The following is a 26786-nucleotide window of genomic DNA, read 5'->3' as shown; positions in this document are numbered from 1 at the left end:
ATCTTTACAAAGATTTCTTCATACTGTAAGGGAAAGTTCATTGTAAGGTTAAATGGGGAAAAAGCACAAAACAGAATTTTACATACAATATACTCTTGACTAAGCAATTACAAGGCACAGGAAAAAGAGGAACGACGCCCAAACAGCAGGTACCCCGGAGGCCGATGCAGGCCGGTCCCATCCCGTGCTCGCCGGCTAGGGACACACACAGGCACAGGAACCACAGAAATCAGTCACAAGCCACCATCAGGGGCGCAACCCAGAGGTCAGGTGGAAAAACGCAGCTCAGGCTCACGGCCAGGGGAGCCCTACCCCCGCCCCCCAGTGCAGATCCAGCAGGACCCACATGTGGACCCACACCCAGAGGGAAAGACACTGGAGCCGGATCTGCTTCCCAACCAGCAGCCCAGGAAAGAGGCGCGGGCGGCCCCAAGGCCCGGCCGAGGACGGGAGGCGGCGTGCAGGAGGGCTCACCACGGGAAGTCCCTGAACAGCGGACACGGTGCCTCCACCGTGACTCCACAGAAGGGGGGCCCGGGCCGGTGCAAGACTCTCCCCAAGCCAAGCAGCGCCCCCTCCGGTGGGAGGGGTGAGTGCAGGGATGGAGCCCTCCCCGGCCCTCTTCCCCAGCCCTCCCTGCCCAGCTGCAAAGAGACAGAGGCACAGGTTGCCCTTGTCGAGAAGAGCGGGTTTTCTAACTGCCCAACCAACGCACAGAACCCCGCAGGGACCCGGCTCAATACGGGGCGTGCTGAACTTGCACTCTGCGCCAAGCACGGTGCCCAAAAGACACAGTCCCTGCTTCAAGGAGCCGAATCGACAGGGCTCCGAGGAGAGGAGACAGGACACGGCAGGGTCTCCCAGTAGTCAGCGGTAGTAGGGGACATAACGTAACGTCCCCCGCATTTTATAAATAAAACACAGTAGCGGTGTCGGCAAGGACGTGGGCCCATGGGAACCCTCCCACACTGGCGGGGGGAGGGGGGCGGGGGTGTCAGATGGCGCAGCCCCTATGACCTCAAGGTCTGTAGCCAAGAGAAACGAAAACACGTTCAGTCTAAAACTTGCACGCACAGGTTCACTGCAGCGTTATTCATAATAAGCAAAAAGAATAAAGAACGCAAACGTCTGTCCGTGGAAATAGGGATAAACAAAATGTGTCCTATAGCATAAGGAGAGGTCATCTGACTATAAAAAGGCCGGAAGGGCTCACTCATGGTACACGTGTGGACCTTGAACGTCCCACATCGTGCGATTCCATTTACACGAAGCGTCCAAAAGAGGCAATCTCCGTAGGCAGAAAGCAGATCAGCGTTCGCGCAGGGCTGGCGGAGGGGGCAGACGGGGAGCGACCCCCGTCAGTACAGGATGGTGCAAATATTCTTTTTTTTTATTTTAAATTTTTTTTTTAACGTTTATTTATTTTTTTGAGACAGAGAGACAGAGCATGAACGGGGGAGGGTCAGAGAGAGGGAGACACAGAATCCGAAACAGGCTCCAGGCTCCGAGCTGTCAGCACAGAGCCCGACGCGGGGCTCGAACTCACGGACTGTGAGATCATGACCTGAGCCGAAGTCGGCCGCCCAACCGACTGAGCCACCCAGGCGCCCCGGTGCAAATATTCTTAAATTGTGGTGATAGTTGCACTGTGCGAATATTCTAAATACCACTGAACTTTTCACTCAAGGTGGGTGAGTTTTGTGGTATTGAAACCATATTTCAATAAAGCTATTTTTTAAGGAGTAACAGTGACTGGGTGGGGGTCAGGGAGCAGGAGTAACAGCAGAAACTGGGTGGGGGTCAGGAGCGGGTGGAAGGAGAGGACACAAGGCAAGTGGACCGCGGACGATCCTCGAAGCCAGAAGACAGTAGGCGGAGCTCCCTCGAGCTAGTGTTCTGTGAGCTTCAGATGTGAACACTTTCCACGATGAAAAGTTCTCTGAAAGAAGGTTGGGGCGGGGGGGGGGGGGCAAGATGGGCGAAGGGGGTCAAAGGTACAAATGTCCAGCTACGAAATAAAGTCCCAGGGACCCCAGTTAACACTATGATGCGTTATCTGAAAGGTGCTATGCCGAGAGACGGAAGAGATCTCATCGCCAGCAAAAGCAATTCTGGAACTGTCTGTGGTGACGGAGGCAAACAGACCCTCAGCGGTGATCATCCCGCGGCCCACACAGATACCAAATCGCCGTGCCGCACACCGGAACCCGACACAGCGTCGCAGCTCAACTCCAGATCAATAAGACCAGCCGCCCGTTACCCAAGGACGTGACAGGCCCGTGGAGGACCCTGTCCAACGCTCTTGGTGAGGAGCTCCCACTCGGCCACTCCCATGCGCAGGGCAGTCAACCTGTGTCCAGACCGACCGGCCACCGCTCTGCGGCCCAGTCTGGGCAGACCACCCTCGCCGGCCAGCCTTTCGGTCAGTCCCCAGTCTGCACCTCTGTGGCACCAGAATCCACAGACCACTGCCTCCCTGAAACTGTCCCCTCCCTTGACTTGGGGGACACGTCACCCCAGGCCTTCTTCCTGCCTCTAAAACCACTTCTTCCCTGATTCCACCACCGCCCCTTGTCCCTCTTGGCACGCACATCCCCGCCTGCCCCGCTGCCCCTCCCGTCCCCTGCCCTCCAGAGGAGGACGGCAAGAGTCTCGCTCAGCAGCACCCCTGCAGCCAGCAGAGCCGTTTCAGGAAGGCCCGGGGAACAGACAGGCTCCACTGGCAGGGCCCTTTGGCCTGTGGCCTGTGTCCTTCACCAGTTCCCCCTTTCTGTCCCCGGAACGTGGACCCAAGGAGGAAAGCCACGGGCCGAGACAGCGAAGGGACACGACAGCTACAGCCGCAGCAGCACACTTTCTGGACACGCAGCACTCGCACCCGGGGCTCTGAGCTCTTCACATGGGAACTCGCTCGGGCCACACGGCAACCACGGCCATCGGTGCCGTTCCGTCCCCAGTTCCCACGTCTACACAAAGGCCCCGTGCGGCGGGTGAGGGGCAGAACCCGGCTCTGAACCCAGGCAGCCAGGCTCCCTCATGGGAAAGAGCCGCAAACCTCCCCACGGGACAGCAGGACGGCCGCCACGTTCAGGTCCCACGTGGGACTCTGCCCCTGGAGAAGCACCTCCAGACCCGCGACGCTCAGCAGCCACGCCAGGGCAACAACTCCCAGTACCACCACCAACGCAACCCTCTTTCCCACACTCCAGACAGACGTGTCCTAGCCCACAGGCGTCGTCCCACCTCTCAACCACCTGCTTCTAGGCTACAGCCTGCCCGGGACAATGACAGCACATCCCCCTTGGTGCCCAGGACCCCGGGAACAGGCCAGACTTCTCCTCCCCCGCTCCAGTCACCCCCACGCCCTCTGCGTCACCCTCCTCACCGCCTCACGGGGCCGGCCCTGCCTTGGCCTGCCTCTGGGCCCGCTCCCGTCAGCCCGCGATGCCTCCCTGTGTGCCCTGTCCCGTCTTCTCTCAGCCTCACCCTACACCTGCCTTCCTCGGGGACCTGAACTAAGGCCAAAGCTGTAGTGACCTTCCAAAAGGTACAACAAGAACGTGTCCCATGCGGTTTCAGGAGGGAGGCGAAACCCCTAGCAGGGGTGCGGGCTGGACAGCCCCGTGCACTCCGCCAGGCCTCTGGGTCACGGAGGCAGTCTGCAAGACCGGGCTCCCAGCCGTGGCTCAGACCTAGAACGGCTCACGCACGTGCAGCAAACCCAGCACTCAAGCGCCTACGGCTTCTTACCCCTGAAGCTTCAACCCCTTAAATTCATAAATTCCCAAACCTTCCTGGCACAGAGCCCTCTTCCATGACTGTTCTGAGCACATTATACACTCCGGTTGCGACACCCCACTCACGGGGAGCCCCTAGGCTTTGGTGCCGCCTAAGCGGCTGTATTTACCACGCTCCACGTCTGGAGGAGCTCTGCACCCTGCTACCCCTACCTCTGAGATCATGAGAAGCCTCCTGACCTCCTCCCCCAACCTTCCTTCCTGAGGCTGACGGCACCTCCGGAGCCCGTCCAAGACGATGGGCCCATTCGAAGGTAGTCAAGGATCTGTTCCACGTTTACTTGGAGAGGTTGTGGCCGGCGGGCACCGCGTGTGTGCACGGGCACGCGTGTCTGTGTGTGCCCCGTGTGAGCGTGCACATGTACGTGTGCTGAACCTGCATTTGGGGATGTGTATCGTCTGAAAGTGGGACCAAACCGCCTTTCCCCAGGGGCGTGAGGTGCTCCGCAAGGAGACCTCAGCTGGTGGCATGCGTCTCTGATCCATCCCAGGGTGGCACTGACGGCCCCGTGAGACCAGTCAGGGCCACTGGACCACCTCCACGCCGTCCCATATGCAGGCTGCGCCTGCTTCCCCCCTTGCTTCCGGTTTTCCCGTGTTCCCTGAGCATTTCTTTCCTCTCTGCAAGTTGTGCCTGTCCCTCATCATCCTGGCCGGCCTCTTGATGAAGACGAACCAACCCTCTGCCAAGAACATCCAGGAAGCACTCGATCTACTTGATGGGCCCAGGTCCAAATCAGAGCCCGTCCGTCAGCCCCAGGTGTGTGAGCTGCCGTTCACTTCCCATCCCTCTCTTTCAGGACCTGCAAAGTCAGGACGCTTGCTGCTCCCCATGCCTGCTCCCCGCCTGGGACATCGCGGTCACTGGAGCTCTGTGTCAGAGTCCCCTCCTCCCTCGTGAACCAGCAGGTGCACAGCGGGCCCGGAGCTGGGGACCCAAAACAAACACTCCAGGGTAAAAGTCCAGCTCCTATCAGGCCTGGCAGTGCTGCCTGGCACAGCCTGAGGCCCCTGGACGGATCTCACGCCAGAGGGCTTCTCATCCCCTCGGTTAACAGGGACCGTTTCCCAGAGTTCCACTCAGAAGAGACGAAAACCACAGCAACACAGGCCCACCCCGAGAAATGCATAAAGTGTAGCTTTGGGGAGGCGGTCACATGCGGGCTACTCCCCATGCCACCGGCACTTCAAGAGTCTGACAGTCGTGTTAGAACAGGATGCTGACCCCAAAGTCCTGCTGGGACGCTCAGGAATCCAAGCCACAGGATCCTGTCACCAAGTTCCACCCTCAGAAGGAAAAACCTTAGCTTCAAGATATTCAGCAAGCCCGGCATCTAAGGTTTACCTGCTTAAAACCCCCCACAAGACAGCACACAACCCGCTGGCTGACGGTGTGCACCCCCCAACCAGCCTGCGAGCACCCCAGAGCACCTCCCCATGGCCAGAGTGGACGAGGCCAGGCAGGACCTGAGCACGGCACCCTTTAGCTGCATGCCACCGGGGGCTCGCCCGTGCTCCTGTACACTGGGACTCACCCAGACTTTCCAGTGTCCCCCCAGTGGCTCTGTCTGTCCTCAGTCACCACCGTCCCCAGATCACAGCACTTCCTCCGGCCGCTCCACCGCACCCCCGCCACTCTCTCCACAGGACATCCCTGCCCATCCCACAAGGCGCACTGGGAATGTCACCATCTGGGAGGGCTCCTCCGACCCCTAGCCCGCACCCCCTGACACCTCGGGACAACACAAAGATCTGATCATTTTCATTCAATGTCTTCGCGACACATTTCAAACCTGTCTTCCAGCTGGAACCACGGGCTCCAAGGGGGCAGGGAACCGCATCCCTACCACCCTGCAGAGGGCCAGAAGGTGCCCGCGTGACACTGGTGACATGGACGGACATGGTCTCCACACCTCGGTGCTCTGCACAAGACGAGCACTGCAGCACACGCTCCGGGAAGGTCTCTGTGAATGACCGCACTTCTGCCCAGGAGGCTGCTGGGCAGAGCTCCAGGCCACTCACGCAGACATGAGGCTGTGCACGGTAACGAGACGGGCGCTTGGACCAGCACGATGAACACTCTCAAGCCTGGGCGGCAAGACCTAAAAGGACTCAAGTCCACCAATCGTATCTGAAAGCCAGGACCAAAGAGTACAGTATGTGCACTTAATGACATGGTCAACTGCCAGAAATGAATGGTGTGTTTCACACAAGTGTTCCAAAACCACCCTGTACATCCACTCAGCGTGTGTGTGTGCATGTGTGTGTGCGTGTGCGTATGCTGGTGGGGGGAGGGCAGGTACAGGAAGGCAGGCACAGTCTCTCTGAGCTTCACTGAGGACACAAATTCCATTTTCCCCAGTTCCTCTCTCTTCCAGACGATTATCCCATGTCCCTTCACCCTATTTCGCTGATAATTCAGGCAAATGCAGACAGGATCGCTCGGGTCTTACGACACAAGTTGGTGGTAAAGTAGTTAAGACAAACTTACTTACCACATTAATTAAACGGTCTATTTAGCACAGAATATCAATTCTCTAATCACATCTCAGCTGAACTTCTTCTTTCAATTAACAACTCCGAAGTCTACCGACAGGTCCTACTGCTCTAGGATCATTAGGAACATTTTCATTATCTGTCAAATGAGGGAGTAAGAAGCAGGAAGGCGAGTGCTCTCTGCTCTCCGCAGCCGGCCGCTCCCCTACTTAAGAGATGATTAGGGAGGGAGCGGAGGCTGTTCTCATTAGTCGCTTAGCAATGGAAAGTCCTCCTATGCAATCAGCAACTCAAACAAAGTGTGAGAGGTTGCAATAAAACGCACTGAATGGGCACGTTCCCGTCCTGAGAGGATAATCCTTCCCGGCCAGACCTCATCTCTCAGAGCACAGAACGAGGAGCCTCTGAAGCCCACTGGAGACTGAAGTGGCTGAACACACAGTCTCATAAAGACACACAAACGCCAAGTCACGAGGGTTCGTGCGGAGACAAACGAAACTCGGTTTTAAGTAAAAATGCTATAACCAAACAGGAAATCCCTCCCTCCGTGTTTGTCTATTGCTTACCCACAGAGAAACTAAAACATAGATCCCGCACTTAGGTTCTAATCACGATTTTGTTTTTAACGTGACATATGTTCAAAGCAGGTTACATTACAGTTGGCCGCTGTAACATAAACGGGAGAAAAATACGCACACCTCAAAGAGAAACCCCATCACCCAACCTAAGTCTCCATTAAACCGGCTGATTTGCACGTCGTTAAACTTCCCGTAAAATGAGCCGTTACCGGTGGATCAAAGGTAGGAAGGAGACAGTGTGCCGCAGAATATGATGGAAGAGGGTCCATCCAGGTTTTAGCTTGTAAGCCGGACATTCAACTACCATCCTATCCCCTTGACCCGATCCACTCAAATCCACACCCTGAAAGGCGGTGCTCTGGCCATCAGAACAAAACGACGCTGCTCAAAGAGATCACGCTTCTCCTCACGTATTATTAAAAAAGATTATGGCAATAATAAAAGCTGCATCTTAACGTCTCCAGTAGTGAAGCGACTGGATTTAGAGACTTTTTTCAAAGCTGGCAGAAATGAGAGAACGATTAGTCTCCATTATTAGTTGTCATTATAACGTTAACAGCAATTCTCAATATGGGTGTAATTACACACAGTGACACGGTAAGGCCACCAAAGTTCGTGGTCAATGCCTGTGAGAGAAAGCATCATGATGTGGTCTTACCTATGTGTTCGCACATGAAGACGACAAAGAAAGGGGTGACGAGGTCATTGATCCCCTGGACGTATCCACTGGCAGGGTGACGGATTGCCCAAATAAACAATATCCTTTCAAAAATCTGCAAGAAAATTGAACAGGTGGTAAAGCCAAAAGTAAACACGTCAGACGCTTTAAAATGTATGCACATTCACTCAAAAGCTACACGGCCAATGTTTCCCTGATATTAAAAATACAAATGTTAAAAAATACTAATTCTTCTTGACTTTTTCATAAAATTCCAATTTATCTGAATATCTTACCGACTCACAAGCAACTGCCGTCTGTCGGCGACCCCCAGGCGCTGCCCTCCCGCACGAGCTGACTCTCACAGGGGACAGCTGGCCCTCCACGCCGTGGGCACAGGGGACACGTGCCTGCCCGGGACTGTCTCAGGGAGCACTCCCTTGGCGGTGTAGGGATCGGGGGGGCAGGGGGGGATGAGAAGCAGGTGCACATTGGATGGATGGGTGACGGAGAGAAGGAAGGGAGTGTGGCAGGGAGGTGGGAGGGGAGAGGGAGTTGTGTGGGTGAATGCTCTGAATTTCCCTCGTAAGGCAAACACATCGTTTTAAATCAGGTAGAACTAACGTATAACATTATCCTAGTTCCAGGTCTATGATATTTGAACAGTGACCCCATATTTGTAAATATTACAAAACACTCACCACATCAAGTCTGGTTAACAACCTGTTACCGTACATAGTTAGAAGTTTTCTTTTCTTGTAATAAGACTCCTAAGATCTCTTAGCATCTCTGACGTATGCAGCGCACTGGAACTGTAGACCCCATACTGCACATCACGTCCCGTGACTTCTTTTATTTTGACCCCCCTCACCCATCTCACCCACCCCCGCCCCCACCTCTGACAACCACGGATCCGTTCTCTGTATCCACGTGCTCGGTTTTGGGGATTTTTGTTTTAATGGATGTTTTCTTTAACCCCTGGAAAGCGATCACCATCCGCAACGCCCTACTCCAGCAGCTCCCCCTCACACACACTCCCACGAGCCGTTCGAGGACCCAGGCCAAGGACACAGGAGGAGCTGAGCCCCCTCTCTCTCCTTACAGGACAGAACTGCTGAACGGGCCTCATGCTACGGAGGCGTGGGGCGCAGGCACGACAAGCATGAGCCGCATCGTTTCCAAACAAGTCGAGCCTGCAGAACAAGAACGAGCCTTGCACCCAAGGAGGCAAACCCCTGTCCCGCCTGGACATCACTGAGCTGGTGGTCTACATCCCCAGGTGGGTAAGTCACCAAGCCAGTTCTGCAGCGGGGGGCCCGGGACCGGGACGGGGAAGTCTCCTCACACGGAGCCCACGGTCAGCGCGCAGCACAGCTGGCCCTGGAATCCTGGCCCCCACGGGGCCCACCCTGGGACGCCCCCCACGGGGCCCGCTCCACGTAAGTGGAGGGGCACCTTGGCACGGAGCCCGTCCCACTGGGCAGCAGATAAATGTCTGCCGAATGAGTAACACCTTCACGCACACGCATTCACACACGGTTTTCATCTTACACCAACAGCCTTCCAGGGAGACCTGGAAAGAATATTCAAACAAGAGCAAAAGACAAAAGTCGCTTGGCCCACAGCACCATCTGGCATTTCTCCTGCGCGGACACCAGAGGGCTGACGCGTGCTCCCGCGACGGCACATCACCCGCTGAGGTTGGCATTTCTCCTGCGTGGACACAAGAGGGCTGACGCGTGCTCCCGCGACGGCACATCGCCCGCTGAGGCTGGAAGCAACGCCGGACGAGTCCACGCAGTGGCACAGAGGACGGACACGGAGCAGGGTCCGCGCGGGACAGGACCCCTCTCGCAGACCTTAGCACCTCTGAGCAGTCACAGCCCTGCCCGGGCACCAGGGAAGCCTGAGACGGCGTCACAACTGTGCGTGGCCTTTCCTCACCATGGACAGGGTGGGGACAGGCTATGGAAGCCAAGGCACAGAGACCACACCAGCGTGAGGAGACCCGGCTGCCCCCAGAACCACTGGGCGGGAAGCCTGCTTCAGGGCCCGGAGCCAGCAGCTCAGGCCACACGGGGACAAGCGGGAACAGCCAAGCAGGAACAGCCAAGCGGGACACACTTATGACAGTTCAGCACACAGAGCGTGTGGCCAGCTGGGCTGCCGTGAAGGCCAGCTAGGCCTCTCCTCGCTAAGAAAACCCAGAAGTATGCGTACAGCTCACTGGCAGATTTCTACCCCGTGCTGGAAAGTTCTAGCAAAGATGACCAGCAGGGTGGGAAACTCACTTGCATGCGTGCTCAGTCACAACACGGCCAAGGATCGCAAGGCCTGGCGGGGAAGGTGCATTCCCACCACCAGCTCACTGGTCAGCCTCAACCTGAGAGCCACAGGTGAGGCAAGGGGGCCGAGAGAGGTGACTGTACTTGCTCTGGCCCTCACCCCTGCAGAGGGTGTTGCGCAGACAGCCCCAGGGGCACCCAAGGATGGGGCTCAGGCCACCTTTCAGTCATTGCCAACATGGCCCTTGTCCCCTAGGCAGGGCACCCAGAGACAGGTCAGCCTGCCCTAGAAGAAGTTTCCAGAGGAGCCAGGGCACCCACAACAGGCACCCACACAGTGCAAGGGGCCGTGTCTGCAGTGCCCGCCAGGTCAGAGGCCTCAGGCCAGGAGCAAAAGCCTCTGTGGCTGTCACACGACGGCCAGGCCTGGGGCGGGCTGGGAGCAAATGACCCCCGTCAGCCCCACAAACTCGCGGATGGAAGGACTCCACAAGGGTATGGTCTGCACAGACGGACAAAGCAGAAACACACGAGTGCATTCTGGGGGCCACTGAGGGCGAAGGAGGGCAGGAAGGAGCCACTGGGGACGGCCCCGAATGCCACGATGCGTACGTGGGCTTCAGAAAGCAACCTCACAGCGATAGCAGCTAACGTTTATTAAATGCTCATCATCCTAACCACCTTCAGTTAGCTCCTCTAATCCCCCTCTAGTCCTTTTTTCTAATGTTTTTTTAATGCTTATTTAGTTTTGAGAAAGACAGAGACAGAGTGTGAGTGGGGGAGGGGCAGAGAGAGAGGGAGACACAGAATCCGAAGAGGCTCCAGGCTCTGAGCTGTCAGGATAGAGCCCAACGTGGGGCTCAAACTCACGGACCGTGAGATCGTGACCTGAGCCGGAGTCGGATGCTCAACCGACTGAGCCCCTGGGTGCCCCAAGTGCCCCCCTAATCTTGGAGGTGGGTATGCTTACTCCCCCACTTTCTGAGGATGCAGCAGACAGACCCAAGATGGCCCTGTGTCCCCCACCTCCTGGTGTGACCTCACCCCCTTGAGCGTGGGCAGCCCCACGACCTGCTCTGCACAATTCTGTCACCTGAGAGCACAACCCATCCCGCCAGGAGACGCTCTCCCTGCTACCACACCGAGAGCCGCACATGGAAAGGGCCGTTCTCGGCTGAGGGTGGCTGAGAACCGGCAGGAAACCGAGGCCCCGGCTCTACAAGCAACCAAATCCTGCCGGCAGCCACGTGAGTCTGGAAGCTGATCCTTTCCCAGTCGAGCCGCAGATGAGTCTGCAGCCCAGATATCACCTGACTGGCACCCGGGGAGACCCCGAGCTAAGACACGCCCAGACTCCTGACCCACAGGAACCATAAGACAACAGACATGAACAAGTGTGTGTTGTTTTAAGCACTGGGTTTGTGGCGATGCTGTGACGCAGGGGCAGACAACTAACACACACGAGAGAGCTGAGGCACTACGGGCTGAGCACTTTACCCAGAGCAGCAGAGCCAGGGGTCACGCCAGAAGTGCGACTAAACGGCGGCCTTGCAAGGCTTATGAAATGCCACCACCGGTACACTTTTTTTCACATGTACATCTAACAGGAGAAAAAAATCAAAAAACGTTACTTGTTTAGCAAGAAAAGAGCGAGCAAGGTGTAGGAGCCCCTGGGGAGCAAACTGCATCTAATTGCTTCCCACCTGCCCAAGGCCCAGCGGGGACCTGGTCATTAAGGGGGCCTGGTGTGCACGCGTGTGTGTGCACAGATAGGGGGTACGTGCCTGCGTGTGGCGCATGTGCGTGCAGGCGCTGGTCTGTGGTGCGTGTGCATATGTACACGTGTGCGTGGGCATGTGGTACGTGTGTGCACGCAGGTGTGTGGTGCATGGGCATGCATGTGCGGGTGCAGTGTGTGTGTGCGCGTGTGTGGCCTGGAGGAGAAGCCAGAGCTCAGCACACAGGAATCTCCTTTCCTGCTCTGCAGCCTCACCTGGGAGGTGGTGACGTCAGCACGGGAGCCCGCCCACCCTTCAAGCCCGCCCACACTCTCAGAGAGCTCCTCTCTCTCCCCTCTCTCTCTCACGCACACATGCACACCCCTAAACCTGCTCACAAGCACGAATGCACGCTTTCCCCCGGCAGCCCAGGCACTGAAGACAAGTGGGTGCGGAGGCCCCACGAGCCCCGCCCAGCAGGGCGCGTGCAGGGACCCGAGGCGTCCCAGGGCACCCGGCACCCGTGCAGGCAGCTGGTGTGGCCTCCTCGTGACTCCCAGCCCGGCGGCCACGGGAGGGCTGAGAAAGCCGCAGGCCCGGGCTCCTGACTCAGCCCCAAAGCTTCCCTCGCGCACAGTCTCGAGCAAGCCGTCCCGAGATGGACCGGGCTCCACTGGACACAGCGTGGGGGAACCGAGGAAAGCACCCCGGGGCAAACGCGCCCGGCGAACACGGCCGAACGAGGGAGGCGGCAGCGGGAGCCGACAGTGCGGCCGTTCGGTCACCAACACGCAGCTCGAGGGCTCCCAAAGCGCCGTCTGTGAAGGAGCCGACCCCCGCCCCTCCCGGCCCTCCAATCTGCACCGCCGTGCGCGCTCCGGGGACGCGGGCCGGCCCACACGCTCACACCCTTGAGGACAGCGCTCCGTATCTGTATCACTTTGGGGGGGAAGTTTTAGGAACTCAGCTCTCCCATCAAGGAAAGCGATCAGTTAGCTCGGACTATTTAGATTTAACTCCCCTTGATCTCTCTTGATAACCTGCAAATTATACTTTTAAGGCTTTAATCCCGGTAATGTGTAAGTAAAGGGACAAGTGGCTCAATCGTGAACAAAAATGGCTTTCACCACGTCAGGCAGGCTAACATCCCGAAAGAGCACTGCCCGGGGAGGTTTGGGACACCGGACGCAAATCCGGCTCGCCACTGAGCACACGCAGGTCATCACTGCCCCCAGAGGTCTGGCCGAGAGGCCGCGGACAGTAGGGGCCTCCTGGTGGCTTCACCTACAGAGCAGCCTCTGAAGAGCGTCCGGCCCCAGCCCGTTCTCTCGGCTTCACGGCCGCCAGCTTAGGGGCCGTCATCTCACGTTGGGTCCCCTGTGACACTCTCCCAGCTGGCCTCCCTGCTGACACCCCGTACTCGACACCCCCCAGGGCGGCAGAGGGAGCTGCTGACACATCGGGCCACGCCGTCCGTCCGTCTGTCAGTCACGCTGTCTGCCCAAGACGGGGAGGGTGAATGCAGACTGTTGGCCGTGACCCCAAGGAGCCTGGCCTGCCCCTCCCTTCCCCCACCTCATCGCCTCCACTGGGTCCTCGCTTGCCAAAGCCGCCACTTCTGTCCCCCTCGCGGCCTCTGCTCTTGAACTTGTCGCAACGCCCTGCTCGCAGCCAGACCTCCCAGGGCACCCCCGATCTCCAGCATTTAGGTGTGAGTTCAAACGCCGCCTCCTGAGAGACAGCTTCCTTCACCAGCCCAGCCAGAACAGCACCCCTCTTCCCAGCCTGCGGCCCCCACCCACTTCCGCGGGATCCCACCCCCCCCCCCACCCGAGGAAGGTCCTCCCGCATCCCATTCACAGCTGTGCCCTCAGTGCTGCCCCGTGACAGGCACGGAGGAAAACCCTAGAACCCTCGCTGGCCTAACAGAGGCGTGAATGATCCGGGTCCCCCCACCCTTCAATCTGACCCTCCACGTGCCCTTGCTCTCCAAGGCCTGTGCCGCTGCTGGGCGCTGACCTTCCCGTTCCGGTAACGGCTCGGGCCAGCCCGGGATTTCGGCCAGCTCCTTCCCTTCCGTTTCTCCATCAAGTGATGCTCCAGACCCAGCTCCCCAGAGGCCAGCCAGTTGGGACCTCGGGCCCCTCGCTTGTCGGAGAGGCGAAACGGACTCAGGCGCAGAGAAGCAACCCCAGCGAGGGGAAGAGGTGCGAGCAGCGTGTGGTGCCGGCGGGCTTGGAAGAGGAGACGACAGGCAAACAGGGAAGTGAAGGCCGATGACGACTTCTTCAGGAGGGAGGAGGGGCAGAGCGCCAAGCTGGGTGCACCCAGAGGCAGGGGACAGCAGGGGCTCCGAAGCCAGCGAGTCGAGTCACAGAGATCTCTCCGCGCACGATCGCTTGGTCCCATGCGCGGACTTCATGTTCCTCATGCGGAGATGGTCCCGTCTCCGAGCCAGGAGTCAAGGTGCGGGCTTGTGGAGGCTGCGCCAGGCAAAGCGCTCACGGCCGCCCCCTCGGCACCAGGTCCGCCTTCTGGAAGCGCCCAGCACCCTCCTGCTCGGGGAATGTGCCGCCCCCAGGCCCACCTGGCCTGACTGCAGACAGCGGCACGAGAGGCCACCGCGGTGCTGGGCGCACGCCGACATCCACGCCAACGTCCACGCCAACCGAGCCACGTCCCCTGGTCACGAGGAGGCTCACGCGACCCACATCCCGGCGTCTCTTCTGGGCGAGCACTCTCAGTCCTTGCTGTCCGTACAGAGTGGCACCCAGAGCCATTTCCCGTTAATTCAGAAAATAAAGAACAATTTTAAAAAACACGGATTTATGTTTCCTCGGCAAGAAAGGGGGAAGAGAAGGTAAACAGCTGGCCTACACGTCCCTCAGCATCTGTTCGTCCCGTCAGACTGTCCTGCCGCGCCAGGGACACGCCAGGAAGCCACGCAGGTCAAGGCCCGGCACCAGCCCTCGCCAGCAGCTCCGGTCCCACGCGCCCTGTCCCGCCGGCAGCGGGGCCAGACGGCAGCCATCCCTCTACGGTGGCAGGCAGAAGCATCTCTTTTACAAGGTGACACACAGATCAGCCTCGTCTAGACCCCCGAGGAAAAGCTTCCCGTTAATTGCAGTAACGCAGAAAAGACTTCCGCGTAGAGAGAACGCCTGGTGCCACTGGGAGCCCACAGATCCAGACCAGAGCAGCATTAAGTCCCGGCCGCCTGCAAGCTGAGGACGGCGTCACGTGGAGGGGCGCCAGGCAGCCGGGCGGAGGGGGCCTGCAGGAAGTGTGGGGCAGCAAGAATCCCAGCACCCCCCCCCAAGGGCCCCCAGGCACACCCGTGGCCCCAGCCGCGGAACCACAGAGGTTCCCCCGGCTCCAGCCGTGGGCAGGCCCCCCCTTCCGGCTCCCATCCCCGCTCCCGTCCAGGGGGGCTGGCTGCAGAAACCGGAATGGGACAGGGGCCCAGTGGCCCGAGGAGACAGGGCTGCTGCAGGACCCCAGGCACAGACCTAAATCTACAGGCAGCAAAACTAACTCGCCCACCAGAGGCCATGCAGGCAGGAAGGCCGCGACCACAGGCCGGGCCGCCGAGGCCTCCTCAGACACGACATGTGCAGCTATCGGGCTGAGGGCTGCTTTCTCTCTTTTCTTCTTCTTACTAGGATTTATCCTGTATTTTTTTTTTTTTTTTTTTGCCTTAAAACACTTCATGAGTTTCCTTTGCTTTAAGTTATATATTTAGAGAGAAAAAGAGAGAGAGCACACGCACACGTACACATGAGCAAGGAAGGGGAAGAGAGAGAGAGAGAGAGAGAGAGAGGGAGAATCCCAAGCAGGCACCGTGCTCTCAGCGCCGAGCCCAACATGGGGCTCGAACCCACAAAACCGTGAGGTCACGACCTGAGCCAAAACCAAGAGTCAGACGCTCAACCGACTGAGCCCCGGGCACCCCTGCTTTGCTTTCACTTGAAATCACAAAAACTAGCACAGGTTTGAGTCCAAGTCATTCAGAATCATTCAGAACTCCCTCCCCAACTCACCTGACATCGTCCCGTGGGGCCCCAGCGCCCCCACTGCCTCCCCCCCACCGACAGCTCACCTCGACCTCAGCCCAGCTCATAACAAGATCTGTGATGGCTCGAGCTACAGTGCTCCCCGCCTGAGCATCCATCACCGCCTCACAGACCAGGAAAGCGCACGTGACCGTGAGCACATCGGGACCGGACCTCTGAGGGTCACCCCGAAAATATTTTGCCATTTGATGGCCATCATAATGAGCTGCCCACAGATCAGACGTTGCTCAGAGCGAGTCACGAGGAAAAAGGACCCCGTTCCCCATGCCGCGGGCCGCGGGCTCCTAACCCGCATCAAACACCTGCGGTTCCTGTTCAAAGCCTGCGTGGAGCCCTTTCCAAGCTTTTGCTCTCAGGCTGGTGAAAGGTATCACAAGGAAATGCCTTCCTATCACCTTTCCCAAGCAGGTGCTTTCAAAGTTCACAACATGACCCTTCAAAGGGGTACAGATTAAGCACCAGTTCCCTTGAATTTACAGCCCCCGACGGGCCTGGAGACGAGCTGGGGGCAGGCACTCGCTCCTGCCGGCTTCTCCAGCCCCAGCGCCCTGTGGTTCCCTCACACGGTCTCAGCTAAAAGCAGAATCCGAGAGAAATCTTGTGAGGGACGTTCGTGTCTCATCCTCTACCGAGGCGCCCCCGCAACAGCAACGGAACAACCGCAAGGAAAAGTGACTCCTGCGTGCCCCCCGCCACCCCACCCTAAGGAGGAAGGTGCCGGGAGAATAGGTCGTTCCAGGCCACCGCCAGACCCTTCACTGCCCCAGACCCCATAACAGAGCCCGATTCCCCAGAGCTCCCCCGGGGCCCAGGCCCAGAGGAGCCCCCAGAGGCCAGAGCTAATGCGAAGTCCCCCAGGGCAAAAAGCAAGAAGAGACAGCAGTTCACCAAAATCAAGGATCAAAAGCCAGAGGGGCCAAGCCAGGAATCGGGAGGAGAGACCCAGCCAGCTGGCCAGCGGCCTCAGGAGCGTGGAGCCAGCGCCCGGCCAGCCCGGCCCCCGGGGCCAGCACAGGGAGGCCGCGGGGCACTGCCACGGGAGCTTCCCGCCACGTGCCCAGGCAGCTGGGCTTGGGGCTCTAGCTCATCCTCCGGCAGAGCCCCGTCTACACTGCCAGACCACAGGCACCCCAGCCCAGGCCTGCCTTGCCTGCCTGCACAAGGTGGGTGCACCAGGGAGGCGGGGCGGCCCAGGCTGGGTTTGGGAACATTCTTCCCACAAGGTTTCTGAGGGGCCAGGTCAGGACACGGACGCTCCCCAGAACTCGGAAATGGGGACCACCAGCAATTCAGGGTTACCCTCCAAATTCAAGCGTCCCCACAAAGCACCCTCCCTGGGGCTGTCTTCCCAGACTCCGCGCACGGCAAGAACGTTCGGCACCACACACGCTGTTTTCCTGGAGACTTGATGGCGTCTCTACTGTTTCAGGTACCCTGCCCTTCGACGGCACGATGCTGAGGACGCGGAGCACCCCCTGGCACTTCTTCAGGGGGTCACGGCCCCACAGCGTGGTCTGCCAGAGGGCCGGGTGACCTGCCAGCGGCTGTGGCCAGAAAGGTGGCACTGGCTGGCGCAGGACCAGCGGGGGCAGGGCAGGCAGGAGCACCCCGGGGAGGGGGAGAGAGGTGGTCACAGCACACGGGCCCGAGTAAATGTGGAGTCAATGTCGTGCCATCAGCTTCGGCGGCGGTATCACCGGCCACAGGACAATAAAGGCAGGACGCCCCACGTGCCGAGATGGTGAGTGAAAACAGAACGAGCTGCATCGGCTCTAACAATGAACACGCCCTGCAGGGCGCCTGGGGGGCTCGGTCGGTGAACCGTCCGACTTCGGCTCAGGTCACGATCTCGCGGTCCGTGGGTTCGAGCCCCGCGTCGGGCTCTGTGCTGACAGCTCTGAGCCTGGAGCCCGTTTCAGATCCTGTGTCTCCCTCTCTCTCTCTGGCCCTCCCCCATTCATGCTCTGTCTCAAAAATAAATAAATGTTAAATAAAAATTTTAAAAAATTTAAAAAAACAATGAACACGCCTTGGGCCTTACAGGCTATTCAAGTTCTGCCCACGGTCCTGATGTTCTCGTCTTTGTTACAGAGCAGGAATTCATTAAATGTAGTTCCAACTTTAAACTCTTCCGGAAGTACCTTTTCTACGGATCAATTTATGCTGAACTGCAGTCATAAAACAAGTTGCCCTTACTTGTTACCACCAGGGCTGGAAAAATGAAAATGTGACCGGCACTCCCGGTCCACTGGCCAAACTTCAGACACCTGAGCAACCAAGAAAGATTTTTTTCCTAAAAAGCTGAAAGACTTTCTTGCGCAGAAGGTTCCCGGGAGGGCAGCACTGCCTGGCTCCACTCTGCAAACCTGCGGCGCCCTCCACGGCCCCCCAGGTGGGACCGGGGCAGCGCTTGGGGCGCTCGGGGCGCCGAGCCACTCTGCGTTCTACAAGATGAAATCCACGTAAATGTAAAACGTCGCTGTGCTCACGAGGACCCACAAAACTGATTTCAGAAATCTGAAAACACGGCACTATAGGCATGAGCTGTGTGACTTCACAGCACAGCAAGCACCTTGGAGATAACTTCTGGGCAGAGGGCAACAGCAGATCCGCAGTTGTGCTGGGAGAGCCGCGGGGGCCACGTCCCCGGAAACCCCGGAGCAACGTGGCCCAGAAAGAAGAAATTATTACATCGCAAGTGTTTGCAACACAATCCAAGGAACACCGCCACCACGTGAGTTCTAACACCTGACGAATGACACCAAGTTAGAGCCCGTGACAAATCCAAAATGTGCATTGAAAGGCAACCACCTGGGGCACCTGGGCGGCTCAGTCGGTTGAGCGTCCGACTTCCGCTCAGGTCATGATGTCGCGGTTCGTGGGTTCGAGCCCCGCGTCGGGCTCTGTGCTGACAGCTCAGAGCCTGGAGCCTGGAACCTGCTTCGGATTCTGTGTCTCCCTCTTCCCCTGCCCCTCCCCTGCTTGCTTGCACTTTGTCTCTCTCTCAAAAATAAAACATTAAAAAAAATTTTTAATTAAAATGTTAAAAAATAAATAAAAGGCAACCACCTATCACATAAGATATACACCAGGACTGCCCCTGATTATTTGCCGCGACGTGGTTAATAACATAGGACTCTCTTAAAGCCAGCAATGGTGCCACCTGTGGCGTTTGAATGACTTGACATTGACCTTCTTCAAATGTGACGATTTATGCCCCACGCTCTGTGCTCAAGGCAGGTGTTTGATAGGTGAGCCGACCCAGACGTCTCACTATGCTCAAAACTGAAGGACAGAAAAGAAGCAACACTGTCAAACACAACATCACAGTATCACTGTCACCTGACCAAACATTCAACACAACAGACACGGCCACATGTCACAGCGGCAAGAATGACTGGGGGCCAGTCAGAAAGAAGCATTTTTCAAACGCAGGAGCCACCAGACTTCGCCTCTGGCAGCGTGGCCCGTGAGACGACCACCTACCTGCTCCTGAAGTCACTGAACCCGTCCACCCCACACAACCCGAGTTTACCTCGGATCAGTTGCCTCAGTGCCAGGAAGGCCAGGAATAAAATCCACCACATTTAGAGGATAAAGGAGCAAGAATGTATTCTCCTATCAGATGATGGGCACAGCGCCTCATGTCGCTCAGCACCATTTGTGACTTTAAAACCACGAGCAAGGCACCATCCCTCACGTGATAAAGAGCACCTGTAACGCCTAGAGAAAATATCCCAAGTCGGCACAATGTGACCAGCAGTGACAGCAGGATACCTGCTTCCCCCACTGTGTTTGGTTGTGGTAAGAAGTCTGAGCCAGCAAAAAAAAGAAAAAACAATACAAACAAACAACAAAACAAATAAGAAAGAAAAATATAGAGCAAAACAGAAAAAAAGAAACTGCCACTATTCACAAAGTAATACGATTAACTTCTGTAAAGCCTCAACCACATCTACACATAAGATACTTGACTTGGGGAACAAGGTAAGACTTGCCAGGTAGAAGGTTCACTGGCAAAAGTCAACAGCCTTTCTAGAGAGTATCAATGCAAGACAAGAAAAAGAACACTGTCTAGAAATAAAAGATGAGGAGAGCTGAACGAACACAGAAACAAAATGTGAGTTCTCCCCGACTGATCGGCATATTCGGCGTGATTTCCAGAATTTACACGAAGCTGTAACAAGCTGATTTCACATTTATATGACGGCCCATAACAACAGCCAGGCTCGGGCAGCCTGGCCCGCAAGACAGCAAGACAGCGAGACCAGGACACCTAGACGGGAGGAAGCCGGAACAGGGACAATGGACAGACAGAGCGGCGGCCCAGAGGAGCCCAGAAGGAGCCCAACGTGTGCGGGATTCTGACGTAGCACAGAGCTGATCGGCGCGGGCGGCTTCTCCTGGAGGGACGTGTGCTCAGAAAGCAGCCGACCGCGGCGAACCACGCAGAGTGGATTCCAAACAGACTGTGGCACTAAATGTAAAAGGCAAAACTTTAAAAATCTGGGAGAGAGCTAAGACTTCTCTGAAATCTCGAGGTTGAAAAAGAGGTCTTAGGACACAAACAAGCATACGCGTAAAGGAGAAGACGGGGGAATGGGCGGCGGTAAATTCAGAATTTCTCGTCACCACGAGTGAAGAACAAGCCACTAACTGAAGGGGGCTCCCGGGTGCATCCACACCCACAACGGACTCAGCACCCTGAACAGATCAGGAACTCCTTTCCGTCGGCAGAACCAACCAGACACCAGCACCCCAGGAACAGGGAACAGAAGCATTTCACCAGAGAAGAAACACAAATGGGCAAGAAACCGAAGAAAAAATACTTCACTTCATCCGCACTCACGGAGGTTCAAGTGAAAAGCCCAACGGGACGCACCTCATACCCCTGGCCGGAGCAGGGGACCCGGCCTCACAATCCCATGTGGTGGTGAGGGTCAGCATGGGGCACCCCCCCAGCACGACCGCCTGGTGTGACCCAGTGCGATCCCAGCGCCCGCCCCCGGGGCCTCTCCACACGCGCGCGCACACACACACACAGGTGCACGCATTCACGCACGCACAGAGGCACAGAGGCACGTGCACAGCGACGCCCTGAGAAAACACACAGCGATGAACTTGGCCCAAATGCTCAAGCAACACGAGACTGGAGGGCTCAGGGCACAGACTGAGCAGCGGAAAGCAACACAGCACTGAGAAGTGACCTCCAACCACAGGCACTGACGGGTAACGCTTAAAACCAAATGCTGTCTTGGGGTGCCTGGGTGACTCGGTCAGTTGAGGGTCCAACTTTGGCTCGGGTCATGATTTCACGATCCGTGAGTTCAGGTCCCGCGTCGGGCTCTGTGCTGCCAGCTCGGAGCCTGCAGCCTGCTTCAGATTCTGTGTCTCCCTCTCTCTCTGCCCCTTCCCTGCTTGCACTCTGTCTGTCTGTCTGTCTCTCTCTCAAATGCGGGGGAAAAAAAAAACCCAAATGCTGTCATATAAAGGGCAACCACACATATACTTAGAATAATCCCATTAAAAAATAAAAACCATAAAGGGCAAAAACATGCATACGCATACAAACACATGATAAAACCATACAGAGAGGCAGGAAGACAGTCACTGGCTGGGAGACGGGAGACATGTGGGAGGGACACAGAGGGGACGTCACAGATGCCAGTTCTTGCTCTTTCTTCAGCTAACGGTGGGCACCTGTACGTTAATTTCTCTTTATTTCCTTAAATGTGAACATAAACGTTACAGAAATCCCTCTGCTCTGGTAGATTTTACCAGAAAAACAAAGAGACAGGAGAAGAAAGATCTACGGACCCGATTCCCGAAACACGTACGAGGAGACTTCGGTGGACTGATTACAAAACACCCAAGTACTTCCTGGGCTCTCGCAAACCGCATTCCCACCGCTGGCGGGCAGAGGCCCAGTGAGGAGCCCGAATGAAGAGACGAGGGGTGAGAGGCCGTGGACAGGTGGGACACCGACCACCACCCACGCGTCCAGGCCGTGAGGACCCTCCGGTGTCACCTCGCACGTGGAAGGACCTGCAGAACGCCCACACGTGACGAGCGTGCGCTCTACTGTGTCACTCACTCATCCGCTGCCCCGGCGCCAGGCTGCGGGGACCGGGGGACACAAGGGCCCCGGGTCCTGCCCTCACAGCCCGCGCGGTCCTAGCAGACCAGCGGGGGCCTCAGCCGTGGCCAGAATCCCAGCAGACGGTTCACAGATGCACTGACTCTCACCAGCAGATGCCTACCGGGCAGCAGGGATGGAGACCACGGGCGTGAAGGCCGCCGCCCCTCCGAGGGTGGTCTAAGGGGACAGGGACTCTGAAAGGGCAGTTGCCACAACCCCACCCGGGGGCTAGAGCGGGAGACACAAGGGCGCTCCTGGGTCACCGGGGCAGGAGCAGGTGAGGCTGGCCCGCTCAGCTGAGGGGGGGGCAGGGGGGGGGGGTCAGGGGGCCGGCCAAGCACAGCGGGCTGCTGAGGAGTGGTCCTCCAGATGCAAGCGTCACAAACCCACTTCGATGTGGCCCCAGAGCCAACTCCGGGGCCTCCAGAGGCGGTCTTCCTCCCGGCCACCACCGGCTCTGCTGTGGGCGGGCCCACGCGGCTCCAGACACAATCAGTCTACGCCAAGCGCACGGTCGCAGTAAGAGTCCACTCTGAACGACCGCTGCTATTTGCCGTCTAGAAAATGCCCATCCTTCAGGACCAGGGAAAGCTTGTCACGCTAATTCTAAGAATTGCACGTAAATAATGTGGTTTTAAAAGCCTGCATGTTTCATTATCCTCCGCGTCTGTTTAAATGTAACGAGACATCGCTTCTCCGTGGCTAACTGGAAAAAGCATCTTATTTCCCTAATTTGTGACATTGCTCTAAGAAGCAGATAACCAGAGGGCAGATAATATAATAACCACGAAGGAAAAGTCACTTGGTAGACGATAAACTTATCAGTAGAAAAGGCCCAGTAGGGATATTTGAATATCATTCCCCTAATAAACTCACTGCACCCTCCATGGTAGCCACGGGCCCACAGGTCAGAACTTGTGTGTTTTCATGTAATAGATTGAGTGAGCTCAACACCGGACAGGAGACCAAAAACACAAGCAGCCAAAAACTTACGAATTTTACTTTCAAACAATGACATCGGATAAAAACAGTAATTACCAATTTCGACAACATCTTCTGACTCCCATGAGGTTCCAGGAGATGCTCTGGGCACCGACACCTCGAGGGCCCCAGCCCTGCTCTCCGGGAGCCGACAAACAGGGTGAGCGAGTGGCGTCACGAACAAGCAGTCAGGCCGCACACACCAGGCGTGAATGGGGTAGGAAGCGTTGCAGGCACGGCGCGTCTGATGAGGCAACCTCCCAGGTAAGGTCTGAAGGCCCAGAGGGACCCAGACCCTCAGGGGTCACGGGCGAGGGAGAGACGGGGATCCGGTCAGCTGTTCGGAGCAGCTGGCTCTACGGCACGTGCAGCTCTCGCACCAGAGCTCGGCCGAAACAGACACCGCGGAGGTCTGCTGTCCCCTGGGGCCCGCTCCACCGTGGGGACGGGCGGGGGGCGGTGACCCCCTGACCGAGGCTGCGCCTCTGCTCTCTGGCCGAGAACCGCCGGGTGACGGCCATCCAGCCCGACTCCATCCACTCCACTCACTTCCAGGCCTCCCTCTCGGCAGGTAGGCGAGCCTGAGGCCCCTGAATCTAGCTGAGCTCCCATAAAACAGGGATTTCCGGGCCGAGCTAGCCCAGAGAACAGGCAGGCTGAAGATTCTAAAAGCAATTCAACGGCGAGCAACAAACGGAACGGACCCTCCATCAAAGACCCGCGTGTGGCAAACCAGCACACGTAACGACGCACGACATCAGTCACCAGGGAAAGGCAAGTTATAAGCCCGCAAGATACCATCACACACCCGCCAGAAAACGGCTGACATTAAAAAGCCTGCCGGTACCGAGTACCGCTAAGGATACAGCACAAGACCTCCCACGCACCGCTGGTGGGCACGCCGACCGGTACGGCCACCTTGGAGAATCGTTTGGCGGTCTCTAATGAAGTGGACAGACACCCACTTACACCACACAAGCACCCTGCTCCTAGGTCCTCGCCGCAGAGGGGCGAGCAGGGGCCTTCACTAGATCTCCACACAAAGGTTTGTAGCACATTTTTTTTGTGTGAAGACCCACGCTTGGAAAGAGCCCAGGTGTCCATCAACCGACAAACGGGTCACCATGCCAGGACACGTCCAACAACAGCGTCCTACCCAGCAGCAGTGCGACAACGTGGACAAGCGTCTAAGCACTAAGAGAAGGCACTCACGAAAGTCTGGAATTTGTGGGATTCCGTTTGCGTGCAATTCTTAAAAGGCAAAGCTCCAGAGACACAGAAAGCAGATCAGGACTTACACGGGCAGGGGTGGGGACAGGAGGCTGACGGCAAAGGAAGCGAGCCCACTTTTCAGGGTGATGGAAGTGTTCTATCGTGATTCAAGTGGCTGTCATAGTCCCAAGCACAGGTGTCAAAACCAATCTAAATGCACACTTACAACGGGTACATTTTACTGTCCGGCCACCAGATCTCAACAAACCCCACAGGAGGAAGCGGACAGTTGGGGGGGGGGGGGGGGGCGGGTGGCGAACCGAGCAGACTGCGCATCCCCCACTGAAGGGACAGGAAAGCGTGGGTAGATGGGGGATGTGCCGAAACCCTTCTTCTGGGCGGTCAGAAGGCCCAGACGTCAGCGAGGCACACGAACCAGCTAAAATCCGAGTCACGCTGTCCGGTTCCAGACGGTCAAGTACAACCACGTGACTAAGTTCCGGCCCGCGGGACAGAAGCACAGGTACTGGGAGCACCTTCTAGGGAAGAGCGGCAAGGGGAGGGGCGCGCCCTCCTCACTCCTGCACGTGGAAGGGAAACGCGGTGCGGGGAAGCTACAGCGGCAGCCGGGGCCGCGGGGGGTGACGCCAAGCACAGCGGCAAAGCCGCCTCACCGCCGGGGGGAGCCCGTGCGGGAGACAGGAACGCACCCCCGTCCCGCCAGGCCGCCTGCTGTCTGCGGCAGACCCCTCTGAGCCGAGCCGCCACGACCCTGCGAGCTCTACTCTACGAGCGACGTGTCAAGTGGTAGGAAAAATACAAAAATGACGGTAAACCGAAGATCTGTGGCAGACTCTATTTTCCATTAAAAAAAATAAGTAAAAAAGAGGTCACGATGTGTTGTCCCTCGTTTTGCACATGCGGTTAAGCACAACCATCGAGAAGGACAATCAAAAACAACCGCCTCAAGATGCCTGCTTCTGTGGGAAACTAATTCTCTCCTTTTGTGTGCTATAATCTACAGGCACTTCTGCTTTCATAATCCAGGATTTTTGTTCAACAAACTTCCTAAGCATATAAGAGACAGGAGAGTTTAAAAGTGCGTTTGCCGGAGCACTCGAGACGCAAACAAGTGTTTCAAACCGTAAGTAAAAAACATTCCACTTTAAAGAGATACCATTTACAAGAATAACAAAAAAATGCGATAACTAAGAATAAATCTAATAAAACACATACAAGGCCTTTCCCAGGACAAATTTTACAAGTATGCTGAAAGGCGTCACAAATGGCCTAAAAATGGAGACGGTGCATATTCATGACAACAAAGAGGATTCCGTAAAGACGTCAACAACCCCCATCTGATCTACAGATTCCGCGCAAGCCCAGCCACGAATCAGACAGACAGTGAAGACAAAAACGGGACAAGCAATCCCAGGAGTCTGACTGTGAGAGTCGGGTGGGAGCGCACAGGCCTGAGGCCTGGAGAGGACCAAGGGCACCAGGGCCCCGGCAGCCGTGGGACTCGGTACGAGGCTGAACTCGCCGGCAGGTGGGTGTCGAGGGAAGACCCCTTGAATTCTAGGACAAGACAGAGAACAAAGACGCACGTATGCGGGCGTAAGGAGGACGCACACCAGAAGGGACGCTGCAAACACGGGGAGACAAGCTGGAGGCCACACGTGAGGCCGGGCCTGACGGGTCACTTCAGGGGAGAGCTCACTGGAGGGCGACCTCACCTCGTAAGCAGCCGGTGAGTACAGACGAATGAAAAACGGGAGTGTGAAGGACAAATGAGCAGAGCTTCAGATGAACCTATGGGAGCGGACTGACTACACAAGGTACGTGTAGATCTCTCAAGAAAGGCACAGCGGTGCCAACCAGAAATGAAGGGGCCGAGAAGTTCGGCCACACTGAAGCGAAGAACTTCCGGTCGTCAACGCCACCCAGAAGGAAGTGAGAAGCAGCCACAGGATGGGAGAGGACGCGTGTGACGTGCAAGCTGACAAAGATTTAGAATCCCTACCACATTAGGATCGGCAGCCAATAAAAACTAGATCAACCGCCCACAAGAAAAATGGGCAAAAGACAGAGCAGCACCCCCCCGGAAAGGGACCACGGAAACATTAACACAGGAAGAGATCACGGCCACCAGTAAGGAGAGACGTGGAGATGACGACCAGGAGGAGAAGGCCCGCTGGCGGGACAGGAATGAGGAGGACGAGGGGCATGGTCACAAGGCGTGGATGAGAGTGAGGGGGACACGGAACGTGGACGTGGGGCGTGGACGAGGAGTGTGGACAAGAGTTAGAACGACAAGGGGCGTGGACGTTGACCGTGGATGTGGGCCGTGGATGAGGAGCACGGACACGGAGTGCGGGACTCGAACACCCCACAGGCGAGCGTCTGAGGAGGGCAGCTCCCCCGGGAGCACACTGACACCAGCCTGACAGGCTCCTGGGCTCACCCCCACCCCCACCCCAGCACAACCGTTCTACTTCTCCTCAACGCCCCAGAGAAGGGCCTGATCACAACACGTCAGACACGACCCAGACGTCCAGCGACAGGAAAAAGCCACAGAAAGTATGTAATATTTGACTGACGGACGATCACCCAAGAGGACACACAGATGAGCTGAATGTTAGCAAATGATGTGGAAGAAAAACACGAGTTGCAGAGAGAAGGCCACGGGACACGTGCTGAGGTCACGGGATCACAAAGTCAGGGGGCCGCTCACGTCGTGGGGGCCCTTCAAGAGCAGGGTAGGCACCGTGGGCGGCTCCAACGCCACGGGTCCGACATGAGTGGGGCTCTCCCCTCAGGTGGGGAAGGACACACACGTGCACTCCACG

At 57.2% G+C, this 26786-nt stretch overlaps 1 protein-coding gene and 1 long non-coding RNA gene across 10 annotated transcripts in view; one reads left to right on the top strand and one right to left on the bottom strand.

Moving 5' to 3' along the window:
• Nucleotides 1–26786, bottom strand: part of TBC1D22A (TBC1 domain family member 22A) — a 326941-nt gene that overhangs the window by 192578 nt on the left and 107577 nt on the right. For all 8 annotated transcript variants that reach the window (XM_019835740.3, XM_019835736.3, XM_019835738.3 and 5 more), the window contains one exon: nucleotides 7530–7644. In XM_019835740.3, the coding sequence (XP_019691299.2) occupies nucleotides 7530–7644 (115 nt within the window). The remainder of the gene's footprint in view (nucleotides 1–7529; nucleotides 7645–26786) is intronic.
• Nucleotides 2786–9748, top strand: LOC109501859. 2 transcript variants are annotated; one of them, XR_002160198.3, is made up of 3 exons: nucleotides 2786–4051; nucleotides 8634–8808; nucleotides 9089–9748. It is a non-coding gene; the product is annotated as an uncharacterized LOC109501859 (long non-coding RNA). The 2 variants fall into 2 exon arrangements; XR_002160199.2 differs by having other exon boundaries at nucleotides 8634–8812.

Source organism: Felis catus, chromosome B4 (genome assembly GCF_018350175.1).
Source record: "Felis catus isolate Fca126 chromosome B4, F.catus_Fca126_mat1.0, whole genome shotgun sequence".
Classification (NCBI taxonomy): domain Eukaryota; kingdom Metazoa; phylum Chordata; class Mammalia; order Carnivora; family Felidae; genus Felis; species Felis catus.
This window is presented reverse-complemented; position numbering and strand designations above follow the sequence as displayed.